The 17,466-nt window shown below is 35.9% G+C and overlaps 1 protein-coding gene across 4 annotated transcripts; it reads right to left on the reverse strand.

Annotated features, from left to right (window-relative positions):
* Positions 1 to 515: 515 nt before the first annotated feature.
* LOC117932131 (RAB6A-GEF complex partner protein 1-like) lies at positions 516 to 16,072 on the reverse strand. 4 transcript variants are annotated; one of them, XM_034853189.1, is made up of 23 exons: positions 15,764 to 16,068; positions 15,562 to 15,669; positions 14,661 to 14,809; positions 13,888 to 13,969; positions 13,260 to 13,678; positions 11,364 to 11,796; positions 11,053 to 11,276; positions 10,630 to 10,825; positions 10,352 to 10,497; positions 10,100 to 10,274; positions 9,915 to 9,968; positions 9,282 to 9,461; positions 8,033 to 8,145; positions 7,319 to 7,501; positions 6,757 to 6,814; positions 4,177 to 4,236; positions 4,035 to 4,076; positions 3,337 to 3,467; positions 3,099 to 3,234; positions 2,938 to 3,015; positions 1,922 to 2,038; positions 1,038 to 1,100; positions 516 to 944 (listed from the first exon to the last, which is right to left on the reverse strand). In XM_034853189.1, exons 1-23 carry the CDS (start codon positions 15,908 to 15,910, stop codon positions 858 to 860), a joined length of 3,381 nt encoding a protein of 1,126 aa, XP_034709080.1. In that variant the 5' UTR covers positions 15,911 to 16,068; the 3' UTR covers positions 516 to 857. The 4 variants fall into 4 exon arrangements, with proteins under 4 accessions (XP_034709080.1, XP_034709083.1, XP_034709081.1 ...); XM_034853192.1 differs by lacking the exon at positions 9,282 to 9,461 and having other exon boundaries at positions 15,764 to 16,069; XM_034853190.1 differs by lacking the exons at positions 516 to 944; positions 1,038 to 1,100 and adding an exon at positions 1,310 to 1,674 and having other exon boundaries at positions 15,764 to 16,070.
* Positions 16,073 to 17,466: the final 1,394 nt, after the last annotated feature.

Raw genomic sequence — 17,466 nt, forward strand, 5'->3', positions numbered from 1 at the left:
AATCATATTAATTATTGGATTAAAAGTAAGGGTAAAAAAGTAATAAAAAAATTTAATATATCAATTTTTTTAAACAATTTTTAAAATTATCATATTATTAATTTAAGTTTTCTATCTTATATCAAAATTATTACTATTTTCTTATTTTTAACATAGAAAACATTCCATACATTCAAATGGATAGTTTTTTTTTTTTTTTTTTTTAACAACCGTGGATGTCCAAACCAGCTTACGCGTACCTCGACTAATCCCACGGGACCCTGAAGTTAATGACCGGGTAAGCCTCTAGTGGCCCTAAGGGGACTCGAACTGGTGACCATTGGGGAGCAAACCCAAGGTCGGACCAACTAAGCTACCCCTCAAGGTTTCAAATGGATAGTAAGAGTATGTTTGGTTCACAAAAAATTATAAAAAAATATATTTAAATTCAATAAGTTATAACTGCTTCAAACTAGCGTGTCACACACGAAACGTTGTCACAGAGTTAAAGAGCATTAGAATTTTCAAAAAAAAAATGGTTGGAGAATTTGAATTATTGATCAAATTCCTTTCTTCAACCCCAAAATTAAAATTCATAGCCAACTTGAAGAAAGAACAGGGAAAACTATATCAACTAACTGCCTTATCTACAAAAAAAGAACAATTCCGATTCTAAAGACACTCAGAAATATGATCAAATCATAACAAAGGGGTTGTCATATTTAGAATAATATATCAGTATGCTCATCTTCTAGCATGATCCGACCATAATTCGATACTCAGCCCAGAAAATGATTCAGGTATTGAAGAATAGCACCCTCTATCAGCCAATATTTTGCTGGACTGAAGAGCCTAGGGTTGGAAATTCAATTTCCTTCTCATTTCTCTTCCAAATTGTCACTACACTTGAGTCTTTCTTCCAATGCTTCAAGCAAATCATGGTATTCAGCAAATGCAGGTTGTGACTGACGAATATGTATGTCAAGAAAAGAAACAATGAGATGACCATAAGAATATTGTGGAATGTCATTATCAGTAAAGCTATAAGAAAAGAATACCTGCAGAGTTGCACCATATGCAGTCCATAGCCGATTATCATGCCGGAAAAGATCTAAAAGGACCTGTGCGGAACCAGATAAATTGACAAAATGAACCTTGTTTTTTCTAACTTGGGTATTGGACCCATAAGATTTAAAGACATTTCCATAGAAATCATATGGCTTTAGTGGAAATTTTTTATACATAAACCAAAGTCATATCCTTATGTTGGATCACAAGGAACTAGCATTCAAGATAATACTATTATAAATTGTCAACTAGAGCTTGCTCCTTGTCCCAGTCATTTCGGTATGAAAAAGCCATTTTATCAACCAAACAAAAAAAATAAAAAATAAAAACCTTTAAAAAATAAGGCAGTTCAAAGCTATTTATGTCTTCTTCAAGCCTTCATCTCCTTTTAGAACTATCACCAAAAGGTACCCTCCATAATTTGGTATTTAGATTATTACTAAAAAGTGTTTAAAACAATTCATATTGTAAATAGGGTTTGAAGCACTTTAAAAGTAAAATTTTGTTAGAAGAGTTGACTTGAATTTCAAAGTGAAATCATCATTCCGATAAAGCAAACAAAGCATGGCAGCAACTTCCATAAAAATCAAGAGATTAGCTCCCTCTCCAAAGTGAATGAAGTTTAACCTGACAACAAAGACAAATCTATCCTCGATAATTGGTATGTCCATACATTTTAATAAATCAAATTTACTCCTGCAAGAACCGAAGTTTGAGCTGAATTCAACCTTGGAAATAGGACTACTTTTATGTGATTCTCTTGAAGGATGTGAAACTTATGGTAGGATGAGTATCACACCAGTGGTTGTTCACATACTCATAATGCAAATATGATAGAAGACAGGGTTTATGACAAAATGAAGCCAAACTATACCTCAGATCGTCTTAGAAGAGTAGCCAGGACAACTATCCACTCTTTAAACTTAACCGAGCACATATGAGCCAAAAGGAACTCTGCATCCAGCCGGCTCTGCAGCGTACCCATTTCAAGCTGAAAATATGAAACAATAAATCAAATCAAATAAAGGTCAAAAAAAAAAAGAAATTAACAGTCACGCTTGCCTCAATACTCCAAAATTTATCAAAAATCTGCATATCATAGGATAAATATCATTATGCTTTGTGGTTTGGGCTACATAACTCAAGGCTTACTGCTTCGCATTCCTTTCTTTAGGGATGTTAAGTAGCTATTGCTTTTTAAAAGATCAATGAGACATTTCATTATTTTTTTCTTTAGTAATTAGCATGCTTCAACATTTCCTCTGAGCATTTGAAGTAGCCATTTTTTGTTGGTATTGTTGCAAAAAGATTCATGCCATAACTGAGAAATTTCATCAGAGTCCATTGGTCATATGTGTTGAAAGATTCGTGTTGATATTAAAATTCTTTACAAAAAAAAATAAATTGCACGCCTTCATGAGAGAACAGTTAAAACATGAAGGCTATTGTATCATCCAATGAAAAAAGACCCAGAAGAAGAGATATTTCATAGTCCTGTCTATTGACGTGTCTAGTCAACACAAAATGGAAAACACAAATGATCAGTTATTTTTACCACTTCATACACTGGTCAATATAGAAGCAGAGGAAAACCTAAAATGACCCATTCTCGTGGCAGTTATTTTCATAAAACATATAACTACAACTTATAAACAGAGTGCAAATAAGATATAATAAAGTTGCTGATCATGGATAGCAGCAGAAAACCGTAAAGTTCCAGCTGCTTTGTGCAGTTATGGAACATCTCTAGAGCAAGAAACAAACATTTTTTTTATGGTTTCATTGCTAGAACATATTACATTCAGAAACTAGCAGATATCTAATTCAAAATGTTGAATGAAATCAAAATGATAAAGTTGTTAACCATTGAAGAGGAATTTTGACAGTTACCTTTTCCCCGATTAGTTCAAGCCCTGAAGCAAAGCTCTCCAAGCGAGCAAATCCATACCTTTCTCGTTGAAGATATTCCTGTAATAAGTAGGTGGTGAACAAGTTAGAAGCAACCACTGATGATACTAATAGTCCTAAAACCAAAAATGAGGTTCTCTTACCACTAGATCAAACTGAGTGCCTTTAACAAATGCAACAAGTTTGGAAAGTTCTTTTCCTGACATCAAATAGTTAGCATGGTTTTCTAGGATGTTTTTGACAGATGTAATATGCGCACTCTGCTCTTTAAATGAGGGGCTGCAGTGAAGGAAAACAAATTGCCTAGTTAGTATCATATGGAGTGTCAAAGTAGCAGAGGTCCATGTGACCTGCAAAAATAGTGTGGAGAAGTATATTTACCTTTTTGAATCCGAACTCTGTCTCCTACTGTTAGAACGGAAAAGAAAATAGCCCAAAAATCTGGGAGAGAGTTTGTCTGAATCTGTTGATGCCTGTTCATATTCCCTTCCGGATCTCAGCAAGAACCTTACCTGATAACCAAACAAATTATCATTCTCCAGAAGCAATTAAAATTTCATTAACTAACAAAAAGTAGGGCCACAAGTTGGTCACATTCAACAAGGCCCAATCCTTGGACAGGCTTGAGCAGCCTTTTTCACAGGTCAGTTGGGCTTGGGTTGAAAAACATTGAGCCCAACCTAAAGTTGGGTGGATGTATATATATTAGGCAACCTGACACAACCTCAACCTATATTATTATGGTCATTGTAATAACATTGATTATCATTATTCTCAAATTTGTCTCATATTGGTACACTTTGCCATAGTTTTATATTATCTGTTACACCTATTTTGAATAAAAAAGAAGATAAGAGCAGACCTATCAAAAAAAAAAAGATAAGAGCAGCGTAGTGTTGGTTTTAATATTGCTGCCCAACCCAACTCAGCCCAAGCTCAGGGGATTAAGTTCCAGTTAAGCCAACAGAGGCACAGGACTTTAGAGCTAGGATTGAGCTTGGTTTGACCTGTACCCTGGCCTGACCCACCCATGTTATATCCCTAACATAAAGAAGCATATGCTCATGTCTGAACCATACCAGCTCGCCAGCTAGTTCATATAAAGATTCATCAAGGGTTGCCTGCATAGCGTCAAAGATTGTAGTTAAGAGATAGAAAAACATAAGGGAAAAATTGTAGGAACCTGAAACAGAAATTTGTAACCTACCAGCATGTGTTTACCTGTAATAAACGTAAAGCACAATACTGACTCACGGCAGGGCCCTCAAGTTTAGCAATCACCTGCGGCATTACACATGGAACAGAAAGAATATATGCATTACAATTCAATATAGGTTGGTCATTTGTATAATATACATTTTATTTGGAACTTCCTAAGCAACAGATTTGGTAGTTTTTCAAAACCAGCTCAGCATGTTTAAAAGGAGGAAAAATAGTTCTGATGCACGACTTTGTGACCACAACAGAAGTGAGATGTTTTTGGCATAATTTTTTTTTTTTTTTTTTTGATAGGTAAAAGGATATTGTATTAAATAAAGGTATACACAATGTATATATATATAAAAACCAATAGGGGCGAATACACACAAAAAGCACTGCACCCTAAGGGGAGTCTAACCAATCCACAAAATATATCAAAGAAGTAACATTATCTCCCATGTACACTTTAACCCAATCCCAAAAGAGATACAAAAAAGAATTTTAATTGTTTGATCTAAATTTTCCCTATCCTCAAAGCTCTCCTATTTCTTTCCTTCTAAATGGACCAAAAAATGCAAAGAGGAGCAACTTTTCAAGCCTTTTTCCTTTTTTGCCCAACCAAAAAGCCAATCCAACTTAAGAGCACCCCTCTCACACAAGAGTGCATCACCCACTATACATGAAAGAGAGCAAAAACTAGCTGCCACAATATGCTTGCTTTCGGACAATGCAAAAGAATATTATCTCCCGTTCCTCTTCAGCCTTACACATGTAACATATGTTTGGCATCCTCCATCCCCTCCTTCTAAGCTGATCCTGTGTCAATATCTTAACCCAAGTTGACTCCCAAGCAAAAAAGCTAACTCCTGCAAGGGCTCAAGAGTTCCACATTGTACTGTGTGGGAAAGGCCCCGCCATCCTACTTGCCAGAGAGAAGTAGAAGGACTGAACTGAAAAATCTCCATTCTTAGTCCCCAACCAAACCATGGCATCATTAGTACCCAAAACAATGGAGTAGTTATGCAACTTCCCAAAAAATGCATCAACATCCTCTAACTCCCAATCATTGAACTGTCTAATAAACCTCGGACCCCAACTACCTCCATCCCAAACATCTATCACCCAAGCATCCTTAGAGGAACCAATAACATAAACGCCTGGGAATACATTCCTTAGAGACAAATCCCCACACCACTTATCTTTCCAGAATTGCACCTGATTCCCAAAGCCAACTTGAAGACATGTTTTATCCTTGAAGACATGTTTTATCTTTGAAAACCTCTCATCCATTTCTAATTGCCTTCCAAACCCCTACACCATACCTCCCTCTCACCTCATTTGTGCACCACCCCCCTCCTATAACCCGTACTTACCAACAATTACCCATTTCCAAAGAGGGTTCCTTTCCCTCACAAATCTCCAAGACCATTTCCCCAAAAGGGCCTTATTGAAAAGCAAGAGGCTTCTAAAACCCAAACCCCCTTTTTGTTTCTCCATACAACAACCGACCAATTAACCAAATGAAGCTTATTCACCAAAGCCCCTCCTCCCCAAAGGAAGTCTCTTTGAATCATTTCCAATCTAGCCACCACTCTTTTGGGGATAAAAAAGAGGGACTGAGTAAATGTGTAAACAAATTAATGTGCTCTTAATCAACGTTTGTCTTCCACCTTTCGAAAGGTATTGCCTCTTCTACAAAGCAAGCCTTTTTTGGAACCGCTCCTCCACCTCTTCCCAAACCCTATTGGACTTGTAAGGAGCACCCAAGGGGAGGCCTAAGTAAGTGGTTGGAAGTGCACCCACCTTACAACTTAAAACCTCGACAAACTCCTCCAAATCTAGAACATCCCCCACAGGAATCAATTCACTCTTCTCCAAATTAATCTTTAGAATCAAGCATGCCTCGAACCACATAAAAACCCAACTCAGGCACTCTAGATTTTCCTTACTTACATCACAAAAAATGAGAGTATCATCTGCAAAGAACAAATAGGATACCTCTACTCCCACATCATGCCTTTCTTTAACCTGAAACCCCTCAATAAAGCCACCATCCTTTGCCTTAGAAAGCAAGCTGGAAAGAATCTCCATCACTAAAATAAACAAATATGGAGACAAAGGGTCTCCTTATCTCAACCCTCTAGAGCTGCTAAAAAACCAGGAGTGTCATTGATCAAAATAGAGAAACCGACCGTGGAGATACACCATCTAATCCAATCCAACCACTTGGAGCCAAAACCCATTTTATCCATAACTGCAATGACACAACTCCAATTTACATGGTCATACGCCTTTTCTATATCCAGCTTGCATAAGAATTCCTCTCAAATTATCTTTAAGTCTAAAATCAATGGCCTCATTAGCTATCAAAACAACATTTAAAATTTGTCTCCCCCTCACAAAAGCATGCTGAAAGTCCGAGACCAAAGTGCCCACCATCTTTATACTTGTATATATGATGTTCACACTGTAGAATTTCTATTCAACTGACAAATTCTTACCAAATATTTTACAATAATACAGTCTAAAAAGCAACCAATCCAGCAACGCATTAGAGGTAAGCCAAATATCTGTGTTCAGTTATCAAGACTGTATTCTTACAAGTATATAGCAAGCTGCAGTTCTGTACCATCTCCGTTGGAAGCATTCCTCAAATAACCTAGAGAATGGGCAAAAAATACATTAAGATAAGCCAAGTATACTTGTAAGGATAAAAATAACAACAATGTGATACTTTCATTACTCAGAATTTATGCATTATGCATGGAATCAGCATCCCAAGGTGAATTCCACTTGGAAGATGCATATACTAAATAAGTAGAAGATCATGATGAAGAATGGTGTGTTTTGGTTGTAAATTTAAAGAATGAGATGTTACCAGTACAAGTACAACCAGTACATTACAAAAAGCAAAGGAGCAATTGCAAGACAATGCAAGGTGCTCAAGAAAGAGCACAACCAAAAGAATAGGAATTGTAGTTAAGAATGCTAAGAGGAAGAACAAAACAAATGGATCCATGTTCCTGTAAGGTAGCTGTGTCAAAACACCTCTTATCCATGTGGACAACATTAACTTTTACTATTGGTTATATAGGTTCTTCAATTGATATCCGATACTATACTTCATTTTGGAGGTAAATAAAAATTAAGATAAAAGACATACTCTGTCGATCTTCCAGCAGCAGCGAACAAATTTGCCCAGTGTCTACCATCAGTTTTTCTTGCAACACTTACAACCACATCAAGATACTCCGGAAAGTTTTTTATTAAATCACAGGTCTTCTCCAAAAGAGAGAACTTGCCTCCACCTTTAGGGCCTGAAACTTGGCTTTTATTTGAGTTTTGCCTGCAAGGAAGCAGATAGTGTAGCTCTGATAAATGCAAAATCATTTCATTAAAAGCTTAAATATGGCAAATCATGGGCTAAATACACAATAAATGAGAGTGTAAGAGAACAATAAAGCCCAAGCCATCAATTGATGACGGTCATATAAAACCAATTTCCCTCAGTAAGAAAGGAGCATTTTTTTTGTTGAACTTGATTAAATCAAGAGTGTAGACTGTTTTCATATCAACATACATATCATAACAGAATGTGAAAAAAAAACATTTTCCTCCCCCATGTGAGGATAGTAGGCTGGTGTTTATTGGCTTTAAAGAGTGATATGTGCACCAGATTTTGAAGGGTGATAAAAACAAACAGTTTTAGAGTGACAAATGCATCAGAGTTTTGCATAAGAGTCAAACTCTATGATGATTCCCACCAGAAGTTTCTCTCCATGAAGTTCTTGAACAGTAGAGCTTCTGCATTTTTTCTTGCACAAAATATGAATCATACTTTCATATGGTTCAATAATTATTCTTTCATTAGAAATACCTGGAAATTTCAGCATCAAATACAGTAAAAAGAAGCCACTCCAGACAATGGGAAAAATGAGGCTTCTCTGCTGATAATTGTGCCAAACGTAATGCTTCCTCGCTCTTGTCCCTCTGGTGTATACAAAATTAGAAACAGAATTAGGAACCTAGAATAGCAATAGAAATTTCTGTCAGCATCTACTACCTAAGATGAAAATTGAGTATGAATGCAATATTCTCCAGAACTTGCCATGTTAGAGTCATAACTGAAAGAAAACTATTAAATGTTTTTTTACTTTCAATCCGATATCTAATGAGAGCAGTGATATTTCAAATTTACTCTCTTTTAGTAATGTACTTTATTCATAATTTTCATATAGTAAGTTTGAGGCAATGCAAGGACTTAAACTAATAAAAATTAATCTCTCTACTATGCAATTTACTAGTAACATTTTTTATAGGCAATTGTACTTCATTAATTACATGTATCAATAATTTTTGAAAACATGCAAATTTGGATGAAGGTAAGAAACAGAAGGGTATTTTTGCCATCAAGGCAACAACTACCCTGAGGAAGCCCCACCACTTCAGCAAGGCTACATGGCTTGACCATCCTGGAGAGTACTTTAACAACAAGGCTTGAAACATTTCACAAGATGAAATATCTAAGTGGCAACTGCTAAACAGCCCTATAGGCATAGCTCAAGTGGGAAGAGTTAGGGTGGGGATGGGGAGTTCCAGGTTCAATTACATGTAACAGCATGAAAAACAAAAGGCAGAAAAACGAAAACAGAAAACCAAAAGAAAAAAAGAAACCAATTTTCAACAACCAACTTGTTATACAACATTACAGGGCATATATATGGATTATGAAGAAAAAAATAAATTAAAAAAGAAAAGTGGCAATACCATGCAGATTTTACATCTCATTATGCAAGATCAATGGAGCATTCAATACAGGAGTTACTTGTGGAACTGACAGGCATTTTTGGTCCAAATATTGATTGGCATCAAGAGCAAACAACAGGCTCAAAAAAAACTATGGTGTTTTGGGGCCTCTTAAACCTCAATAAACATTTACTAGTTGCAGAGCAGGAGGGTTGGGCCAATTTAAATTCATCTTTTGGGCCAAGCTAGATTCCTCAGTACCACTAATAAAAATCAATGAAATGCAAGAAAATTTCCAGAACATGCATCGATTTCCACATGATCTATAGATTCTATACACAATAAGCATTCAAGTTTTCATTAGATGGCAAAAATGCTACCTGAAGAAGGTGCCGGAGTAGGCAATGCAGAATAGTTTGAGCTTGAGGAGATGGCTCAAAACATGGGAACTCTGTGCCTGATGTAAATGACATTCTCTGGGAAACACCCACAACCACCCCAGCATTTGGAAGAAGCCCAAGAGGGTATATCTCACGGTCAAATTCCAGCTCAGGATCCAACTAAATGTCAATGTCAAGTTAATTAAGCATCTAGGAATACAGGGATGAAAGGAGCATATCAAGATAACTACTAACTAGTACTCCATCCAATTTAATTCTAAGAGATATGAGCATAATTTCAGAGACTTCTCTAGGGGAACTATAGTTGTGCATCTTTCTTGCAATACGATTAATTAACCACGCAAACTTGACATCTTGAGAAGTTAGAAGAACTTATAAAAAAATCTCCTTATTTATTTAAAATGCTAAATATGTATAATTATATTGCATCAAATAATGGGAAGATAGAAAGGAGCTCCAAGATTTTAGATTGCATCATTTGGACTACAGCTGAGGTAAATGAAAACATATAAAACAACAAACAAGTTGCAGAAAATACTAAAACTTCTGATTACTTAAAAAAAATAAGAAAAACTAACTTTATATAGCTTTAATTATTAGATACATGCATACCTGCAAGAAATCCTCCTGCTTAAAAGGGTCAACACCTGGAGATGGATACCAAACCTGAAATGATAAGCTTCCAACCATAATCTATATCAGACAAGTAAGAATGAAATAGGCTAATAGAGGTGCAGAATTTAAAGCTAGAAAAACTGGTATTTCAAAAACTGATATAGACCAGAGCAGTCCATTACCTGCATTCCTCTATGGCCATAATCCAACCATGAAACTTCCTCAATTAGGTTTGTTTTTTCCTCTGATTGACCACAGGTAACCCAAAATAATTCAACAGAATCCGTGAGCTCTCTTTCACGTCCATCATCCAGGTCAAGTAGTGAAAGCTCCCCATTCACTCTCAATATCAAACATCTGGCAAGGCATGCAGGTAGTCAGAAGTATGTTGTGTGAGAAAGTTCTATTTAACATTTTGAAGGATAAGAACATACCTGGCAGGCTCTCTGGCCAATAAATCTGATGAGGATGAAATGTGATTCTTTAGGATGTACTCTCTTGGAAGCTGATCAGGGATAAAACGCATCGCTGAAGGATGGCTCTTTGCAGTCATGATAGAGAGCTCTCGTACTGTAGAAAGCTGTTTGTCATTTTATCACTTAAAAATGCATGAAGAATAAATGTTCCATCACAATTCTCTGATTCATTATGCAACTCGAAACTTTGCAAATTCACAACCACCCATAAAATTAGATAGTTTTTTTTTTTTTACCTGCAAATCTGGAGTCCTGGAAGGTGTCAATTCACCAGATAATTTCACATGGAATATATGCACATCAAATGGGCGATAAGTAACAAGTATATAATCCTGATAGACATCCATCACCATGGGCTTGGCAAGCAAGGTTTTCCGACCAAGTAGTGAGCTCTGATCAAGGTGATATCTTGGATAGAAAAGCAATTCATACCTGTAATAGAACTAAATAAGTAAAACATAACATATCAATCTAAAGAAGGTACAGAATCCTCTGTATTAAAACCATAGACGCTACTAAAACTGCATCCTTACAACTCAACTCAAACTGCGTCTTTACATAATTTTTTCCAAACAAAACTAGTCCACAAAATCTCTCAATTAGGAAACTTTTCAAAGTACTAATTAAACAGAACATGTACATGCGAATAAATTTCTCACGTGTTAGAAGAATCAACATAGTTGCAGACAACAACAATTTTTCCCAGCCACAACAACCCATTGCACTGGATCTTTTGTTCCTGGGAAATATCTCCAAACATTCGCCATTTTTTCAGACGAATATCGTATAAGATTAAGCCATGGAGACCAGCAACTGCTAAGTACATCCCATCCTTGCTAGCCACCACATGTTGAACAGGCCAATTTTGGGAGATATAAGAAACCTGGCCCAAAGAGAACTATATTAGGAGCATTAATAAAATAGAGACTAAAAACAACGAATTATCAAGTACATAATTTAAACACGTAACTGGAAGGTTAAGGTGAAAAATTTTAAGTTCATCCGTATCTTCCGACTGCACAACAAGCAAACGATCTTCACCATAGATCACTTGGCGGACATAAGTCGTGCCTGAAACTCCTCTGTTAAGGCAACATTTACCAAAAGAAAATGCAACAATTCTCTCTATACATCTTTCCTCAATAGCATAAAGCCTATATCCATATTCATCCCACTGCATCAGTGAGGTACCACCCATCATAGGTTCAAATTTACAATCTTGGTTTGGCTTAACAACTGGAGAAGATACCGAACTTAAACCCATTTGGCGTATTGTAGACATCAAACGACAGCCAGAAACAGACCAAACTGTAAGCCCTCTTAACTTCCATCCAACAGCAAAAGCGGAATTATCAGGTGTCCATGCAATACAACTTACCGGACCAGTATCGTCCATTGAATAACTGCACAGAAGACAGGAGCAAGACAAAGACAGTCAAGACAAAAAGCATTTAGTGACAATTTGCATCTAGCCATTTCTGATGTACAATGGAAATTGTTCCACCAGTTTTTGGCATGCTCATGAAGAAAAAATTGAACTTTAAACCAAAAGCACAGGCTCCTTAGCATCAAATGGACAGTAGATGTAGTGTAGCCAACCAGATCTATAAAATGACCATCCTATTGGTACATTAGGCTATGTAGTTCAACATTGGCAATTTTGTTCCATTCATTCTGATTTAGGACCTTTCTAGATTTAGTCTTACTCTCTATTGAAAACTTGAGGTTGTTGCTTGATCAATCGAGATGACACAACTATGTATAGAAAGGTCCAAGAAAGGCAAATTGGTGTTAGGTAGGCATGGTGTGGACCAAACTTTTGAAATTAAGCTAAATTCTTAAAAGAATTTGAAAAATCTCCTTAAGCGCTCGCGCAAAGAATGAAATCTCCACAAATTTATTTAATTTCCATGTTTTAACCAATTTTATTTTAGAAATCCTAATCTGAGTCCACTAGACATTGTTTTCTAAAAATTACTCTGCTAAAAACATTTTTGGTTTTTTATGCAAATAATTGACAAAACTGAATTTGACTTCCCCTTCCCAAATCTCTCAAAGAAGTTCATTTTTGCTTCTATTGGGTTGAGAAGGCAATATGCATCCCCTCAAGCATTGAGGATAGATCCACCAAGAGCATACGTGGTGTTGTGTCGCAGACATGAAGTGCATTATAGGTGTTGGAGAGTGAGACTTAACGATAGCTTCAGTTAGGTAAATCTTTGTATTGTACTTTCAAATAGTAGGTTGGTGATTTGAGGTCTCTAACTACATGATTTTTACATCCACATGTTGTGTGGGTGGTTTTCAACGTAAAAATCCTGCATGTTTTATATTGATGTTCTTTGGGCTTCCCTAATTTAAAATTGAGACAATTAAATAATTGAAAATATTTAATTGAATAGGGCTGAAACAACTATTCACCCACCTCTAAGCGATGCATAAGCTAGGTCACATAACTTTCACATCCAATTTTAAAGGCTTTCTTTTACCACTTTTTTTCTAAAAATAACATGGAAGATTAAATGGTCCAATACCATTTTACCATCCGAATTATTTATATGGTCATGACCCTCATCCAAGCAGATAACCATCAAAAAACTTATTTCAGAACACTACCCTTATCAGATATGGTCATGACCCTTATCTGAAAGTAACAATGCTTTTCATTACTGAGGGTAAAGGAGAAGATTGTTAATTACAATAGAATAAGAAGAAAAGGAGTGTCATTTCAGAAACCTTAGGAGAGGGTAGTGCAATTTACAAAAATTTGTGAAGGAACATTTATGTAATTTGAACTAATTGCAAATCTTATAACCATCAAATATGACATGATTTCCTGATTTTGCCAATAATTTGCAAAACTTACCCCCAATCATACAATGATACAGTCCGAATAAGTGATGCAGATTCAGCAAGGTCATATAGCTCAACAACACCTCTTCTGGTACCTACAGCCAGGATTTGCTGCTCTGAAGCTATTGAAGCACATACAGAATCACCAGAACCCAACCTTGTTTCCGCTTTGATTAATTCGGATTGTTTTAAGCCCTTCTTACTTACAGAACATAACACCAATTGCCCATCAGAGTAAAGCACAAACAATAACCTCAATAGTAGGGAAAGCTCCAGCTGAATAACAGCAGATTGTTGGGATGTATTATGAGTGGATGTAGAAACTACTCCTGGAGCCCCTCTTGAAGAAACACCATTGTCTAGAGAATGTGATAATTCAGAAACTTTATTGCTGTCATGCATAGGGGAATCAAGTTCAAAGGCCCCACAAAACTGTATGAAACAATAACGACAACATGAAGAAAATGAACAAACCGGAGAAAAATAACATGTGGTCTAAAAAATTAGTTCAGCATCAATACTAAAAAAAAGAGAGAGAGAGATGCTGCCCTACATCGAATTTTTATTTTTATTTTTAAAAATAAAAATAAAAAAAGGAAAGAGCTATTGAGACTTTCCACTACCAATCAAATTCGCATTACCTCCCCTTTCCAGGAAATAGTATATAAAGATCCATCTGAGAGTCCAAGGAGCATATGTTTGTTATCACTCACAATATTGCTCCTGGCCAAAAAATAAAACAAAACAAAAGAAATCAATTAGTAAACTTCAAGAAACCCTGTGCTAAATACATTAAAGTAGAAGTTGATGCAGTAGAGGAAAGTGAAAGAAAAATGATGGATGGATGACTAGTATCACACTAGAAGGAGTCTAGGAATCACTCCTAGAAACCTTAGGGCTTCACACCTAGTATCTGTCTGCATCACTCAAACAAGAAACCATGAAATGCTGGAAAAATCAGTGTTTTTCATTCATTGATTTTCAGAAGCAAGTCTGCCCAACTTTAAACACTAGAACCCTGAGACTCCTAAAACTCATTTGATTTAATCACAGTAGTAATAAAGCTGGGGTATACATCGTGTATGCCCTCTTTTATTTAGAATGCATTTTCTTTATCTATCAAATAAAAAAGGTTCTTGCTCAACGCAAAATTCATACACAAACTCAAAAGGATAAACCCCATAATTGTCAATGTCACTAACATGGATTGTGAGAACCATTTCCCACTTGTTTCATTTCTTAAGCATTATATTCTATTTAGCTTCCTAATGTTCACATTTTATTGCATCAATTCCAGAATTATGTATATCACATTCCTTAAACTCCTAAATTAATCTCCCAGTTTAGAGAAAAACTTGAGCTCAGATTGGAACTAACTTTAAATCATTGAATTATAGTCAGCAAGGATGCTTACACTGTCAAGTCCTTTTTTGCAAAGGGCACCTGCTCACTGAGAAGTAGAGAAATAGTTGCAAGAAACAAGCCAGATGGCTGCTTCCCTCCAATTTGTATTTTTTTTTCCGTGAACTGAACCTTAAAAATGTGAAGGAAAAACGAAGATGTCTGCAATAAAAAGAAAAAGGCAAGCAATGTGATACGTCTAAATAGATTGTTAAAGCTATATGCATAGGAAAGAAAAAGTTCTGTGAGATGCAACAGGTTTGGATGGCCTATCTATTTCAAATCTACAATTTTGTGATATGAGGAAAAGATGGAAACAGAACAAACTAGTAAAACAAAACACTAAAGTAGGAACAGAACACTTTTGATGTCAAAGAGAGTAGATCCCTTTTTTCTGCTTCATTTTTTCTGCCACATTTTCAGGGTTTTTTGTTCAATTCTATTAGGTAGAGAAAAATAAAATTGCTATTTTGAGTGTATAAAAATGGCAGTCACAATAACAAAGTAATAATGACCTATTAAATTATATTCACTTCCATTTCCGCTTCCAATGTTACAGAATACACTGCTGCAAAGCAATGTAACACAAGCTGACTTCTCCTTCCAATTGACACAACAAGACAATTCTCTTTTCATTTAGAAAGAAAATGTCCAACATTATATTGTCATACATAAATACTATTCAACACAAAAAAAAAAAAAGAGGGGGGGGGGGGGGGGGGTGGGTTTGAATCACAACATAGTATTGTCATACATGAATCCTTTCCAGAGTCCAGGCATACCAAAATATCGACAGCATCGAATGCAAAGAATATCTCGCTTGGCATATATAAATTCGATATATACCAAAATATCAACACAAAAACAATAAGAATTGCGGAGTTTAATTGAATTGAGTTTGACTCCAAACTTACGAGAACTGCAATCAATTTGGCATCAGGACTCCACACAGCCTTCATATTCTCACCCTCCCGCTGAATCGAATCCGCATCCCTCTTGTACTTTCCCAATCTCACTTTATGCTGATCCAAAACACAAACAACCTCAATTCCGAAAATGCACTCAGAAGCAACAAAAAATCACACAATTCACAACCAGTTAGAAACCAAAGTGGACCTGAGAACAGCTCCAGAGCTCGAGATGAGAGGGAGCCACAACAAGCAACAAGCGATTCACTAGTTTGAGGTATACGATCTGCTCAGATGTAGGGCACAGGCCTTGTTCGAGAGGGATGACCTGAGGCCATCCATACGCCATATACATCTTGCTCCAATCTTGGATTTGTATCACCGCGACAGTTTAGATCTAGAGGGAGAGATTGGATCAGAAGTGAGTTAGGGTTTGTAAAGAAAGAAGAGGCATTTCTGAGAGATGGAATGGATGGAATCAGTCGATTCAGTCCCAGGTGGTGGATCTGACCATCGTAGGGTCCGTTTGGGATCGTAACATGGACAAAAGGAAAATTCTTGTACGGATCAGTCCATATCCTGCAGCTCATGGGCCCAAATCCTTCTGAGGCCCAATGGAAAGTGTTCATCTAGGCCACTAACGGCCCAGAAGGGGATCGTACGTGGGCTTATGGGCCTCGTTTGAAGCCCATCAATAAAAGGTAGAAATAGAATTGCTCGTTTTGGGCTTCTTCCGCTGTTCAAACTAGAATCAACAGTACCTTTTGGGGGTTCTTTGTTGTTTGGGCTTAACTCCCTACAATTGGGCCCTTCATATGCATCCAGTAAGGCTGCAACTCGGGCGGGTTTGGTGAAATTGATGGTTAATCTAAACACAATTTAGATTAAAAAACAATCAATTCAAAGTACTCAACACAAATCCAATCCAACTTCTCTTTCCTAAATTAGTGTTGAGTTCGGATACGTCCGATTAGTTGGATTAGATTCATATGAATAGGTTGGTGGAGGGTTGGACGGTAATAAAATAAATAAATAAATAAATATCAATATATCTTTCTAAAAAATAAAATAAATAAAAACTATAGCATATAATGCAATTATAAGTTGATTTTTTTATTTCTTAAAAATCTAAAAGGATAACAAATATTGTTACATGAATAATATTCATTACAAAATTTATAAAAATATTAAATCCGATTCAAGCTAAGCTTCGAGTGATTTAAAACCGACCCAAATTGAGCTTAAGGTGAAAAAACTCAACCTAAATTCAATTGAAGTATTGAAACTGATTGTTCAAATTCATCCAAATGTCATATGGGTTCAAAAATATTAACTAGTGTATATGGTTGAAACTCAAAAAATTATGGATAGAATTAAATATTTATTTTTGTTGTTAGAACTTAGAACTAATAAATAAATAAACAATCATAACAGGTATTAACGTTCATTCATTGGATAGTTACGGGGGATGATCACAGAACTGTCAAGTTTGGAGGCATAATAATTATGGTAAGAATTTACCATTTTATGTCAGTCTCATTCCCTATAGCTCCATGAGCCAACCGTTTTTTTTTTTTTTTAAAGAAAAAAAAAAAGAAAAGTTAGATTCATGAGTCAATTCCCATGATTGGCATATGAATCACAACCATTTTTCACTCCACCATTGGTATGGATGAATTCTAATGGTATCCTCGAACACCAGCCATACTAGATCATCGACCAATAATCATTTTGAAGTTATGATGGAATCAATCCCAATGAGAAAACTTGTAAAGGTAAAACATTTAGAATAAAATGCCTATATTAGAATCAAGTAAATATGTACATGAAAACTGATAATATTTACGTAAGAAAAATATACCTATTTAAAAAATATAGAATCGCAGATTCTTCATTCACCATTTAATAAGC

This window comes from Vitis riparia, chromosome 15, assembly GCF_004353265.1.
Source record: "Vitis riparia cultivar Riparia Gloire de Montpellier isolate 1030 chromosome 15, EGFV_Vit.rip_1.0, whole genome shotgun sequence".
Lineage (NCBI taxonomy): Eukaryota > Viridiplantae > Streptophyta > Magnoliopsida > Vitales > Vitaceae > Vitis > Vitis riparia.

Bases quoted from the DNA above. Each gene is read 5' to 3' on its own strand.
- LOC117932131 (XM_034853189.1), bottom strand. From the start codon at position 15,910: ATGTATATGGCGTATGGATGGCCTCAGGTCATCCCTCTCGAACAAGGC. The intron at 11,797-13,259 runs GTAAGTTTTGCA...TCTTCTGTGCAG, and splicing joins GTATCATTGTATGATTGGGG to TTATTCAATGGACGATACTG. The intron at 7,502-8,032 runs GTATTTCTAATG...GCTTCCTTGCAG, and splicing joins TTTGATGCTGAAATTTCCAG to GCAAAACTCAAATAAAAGCC.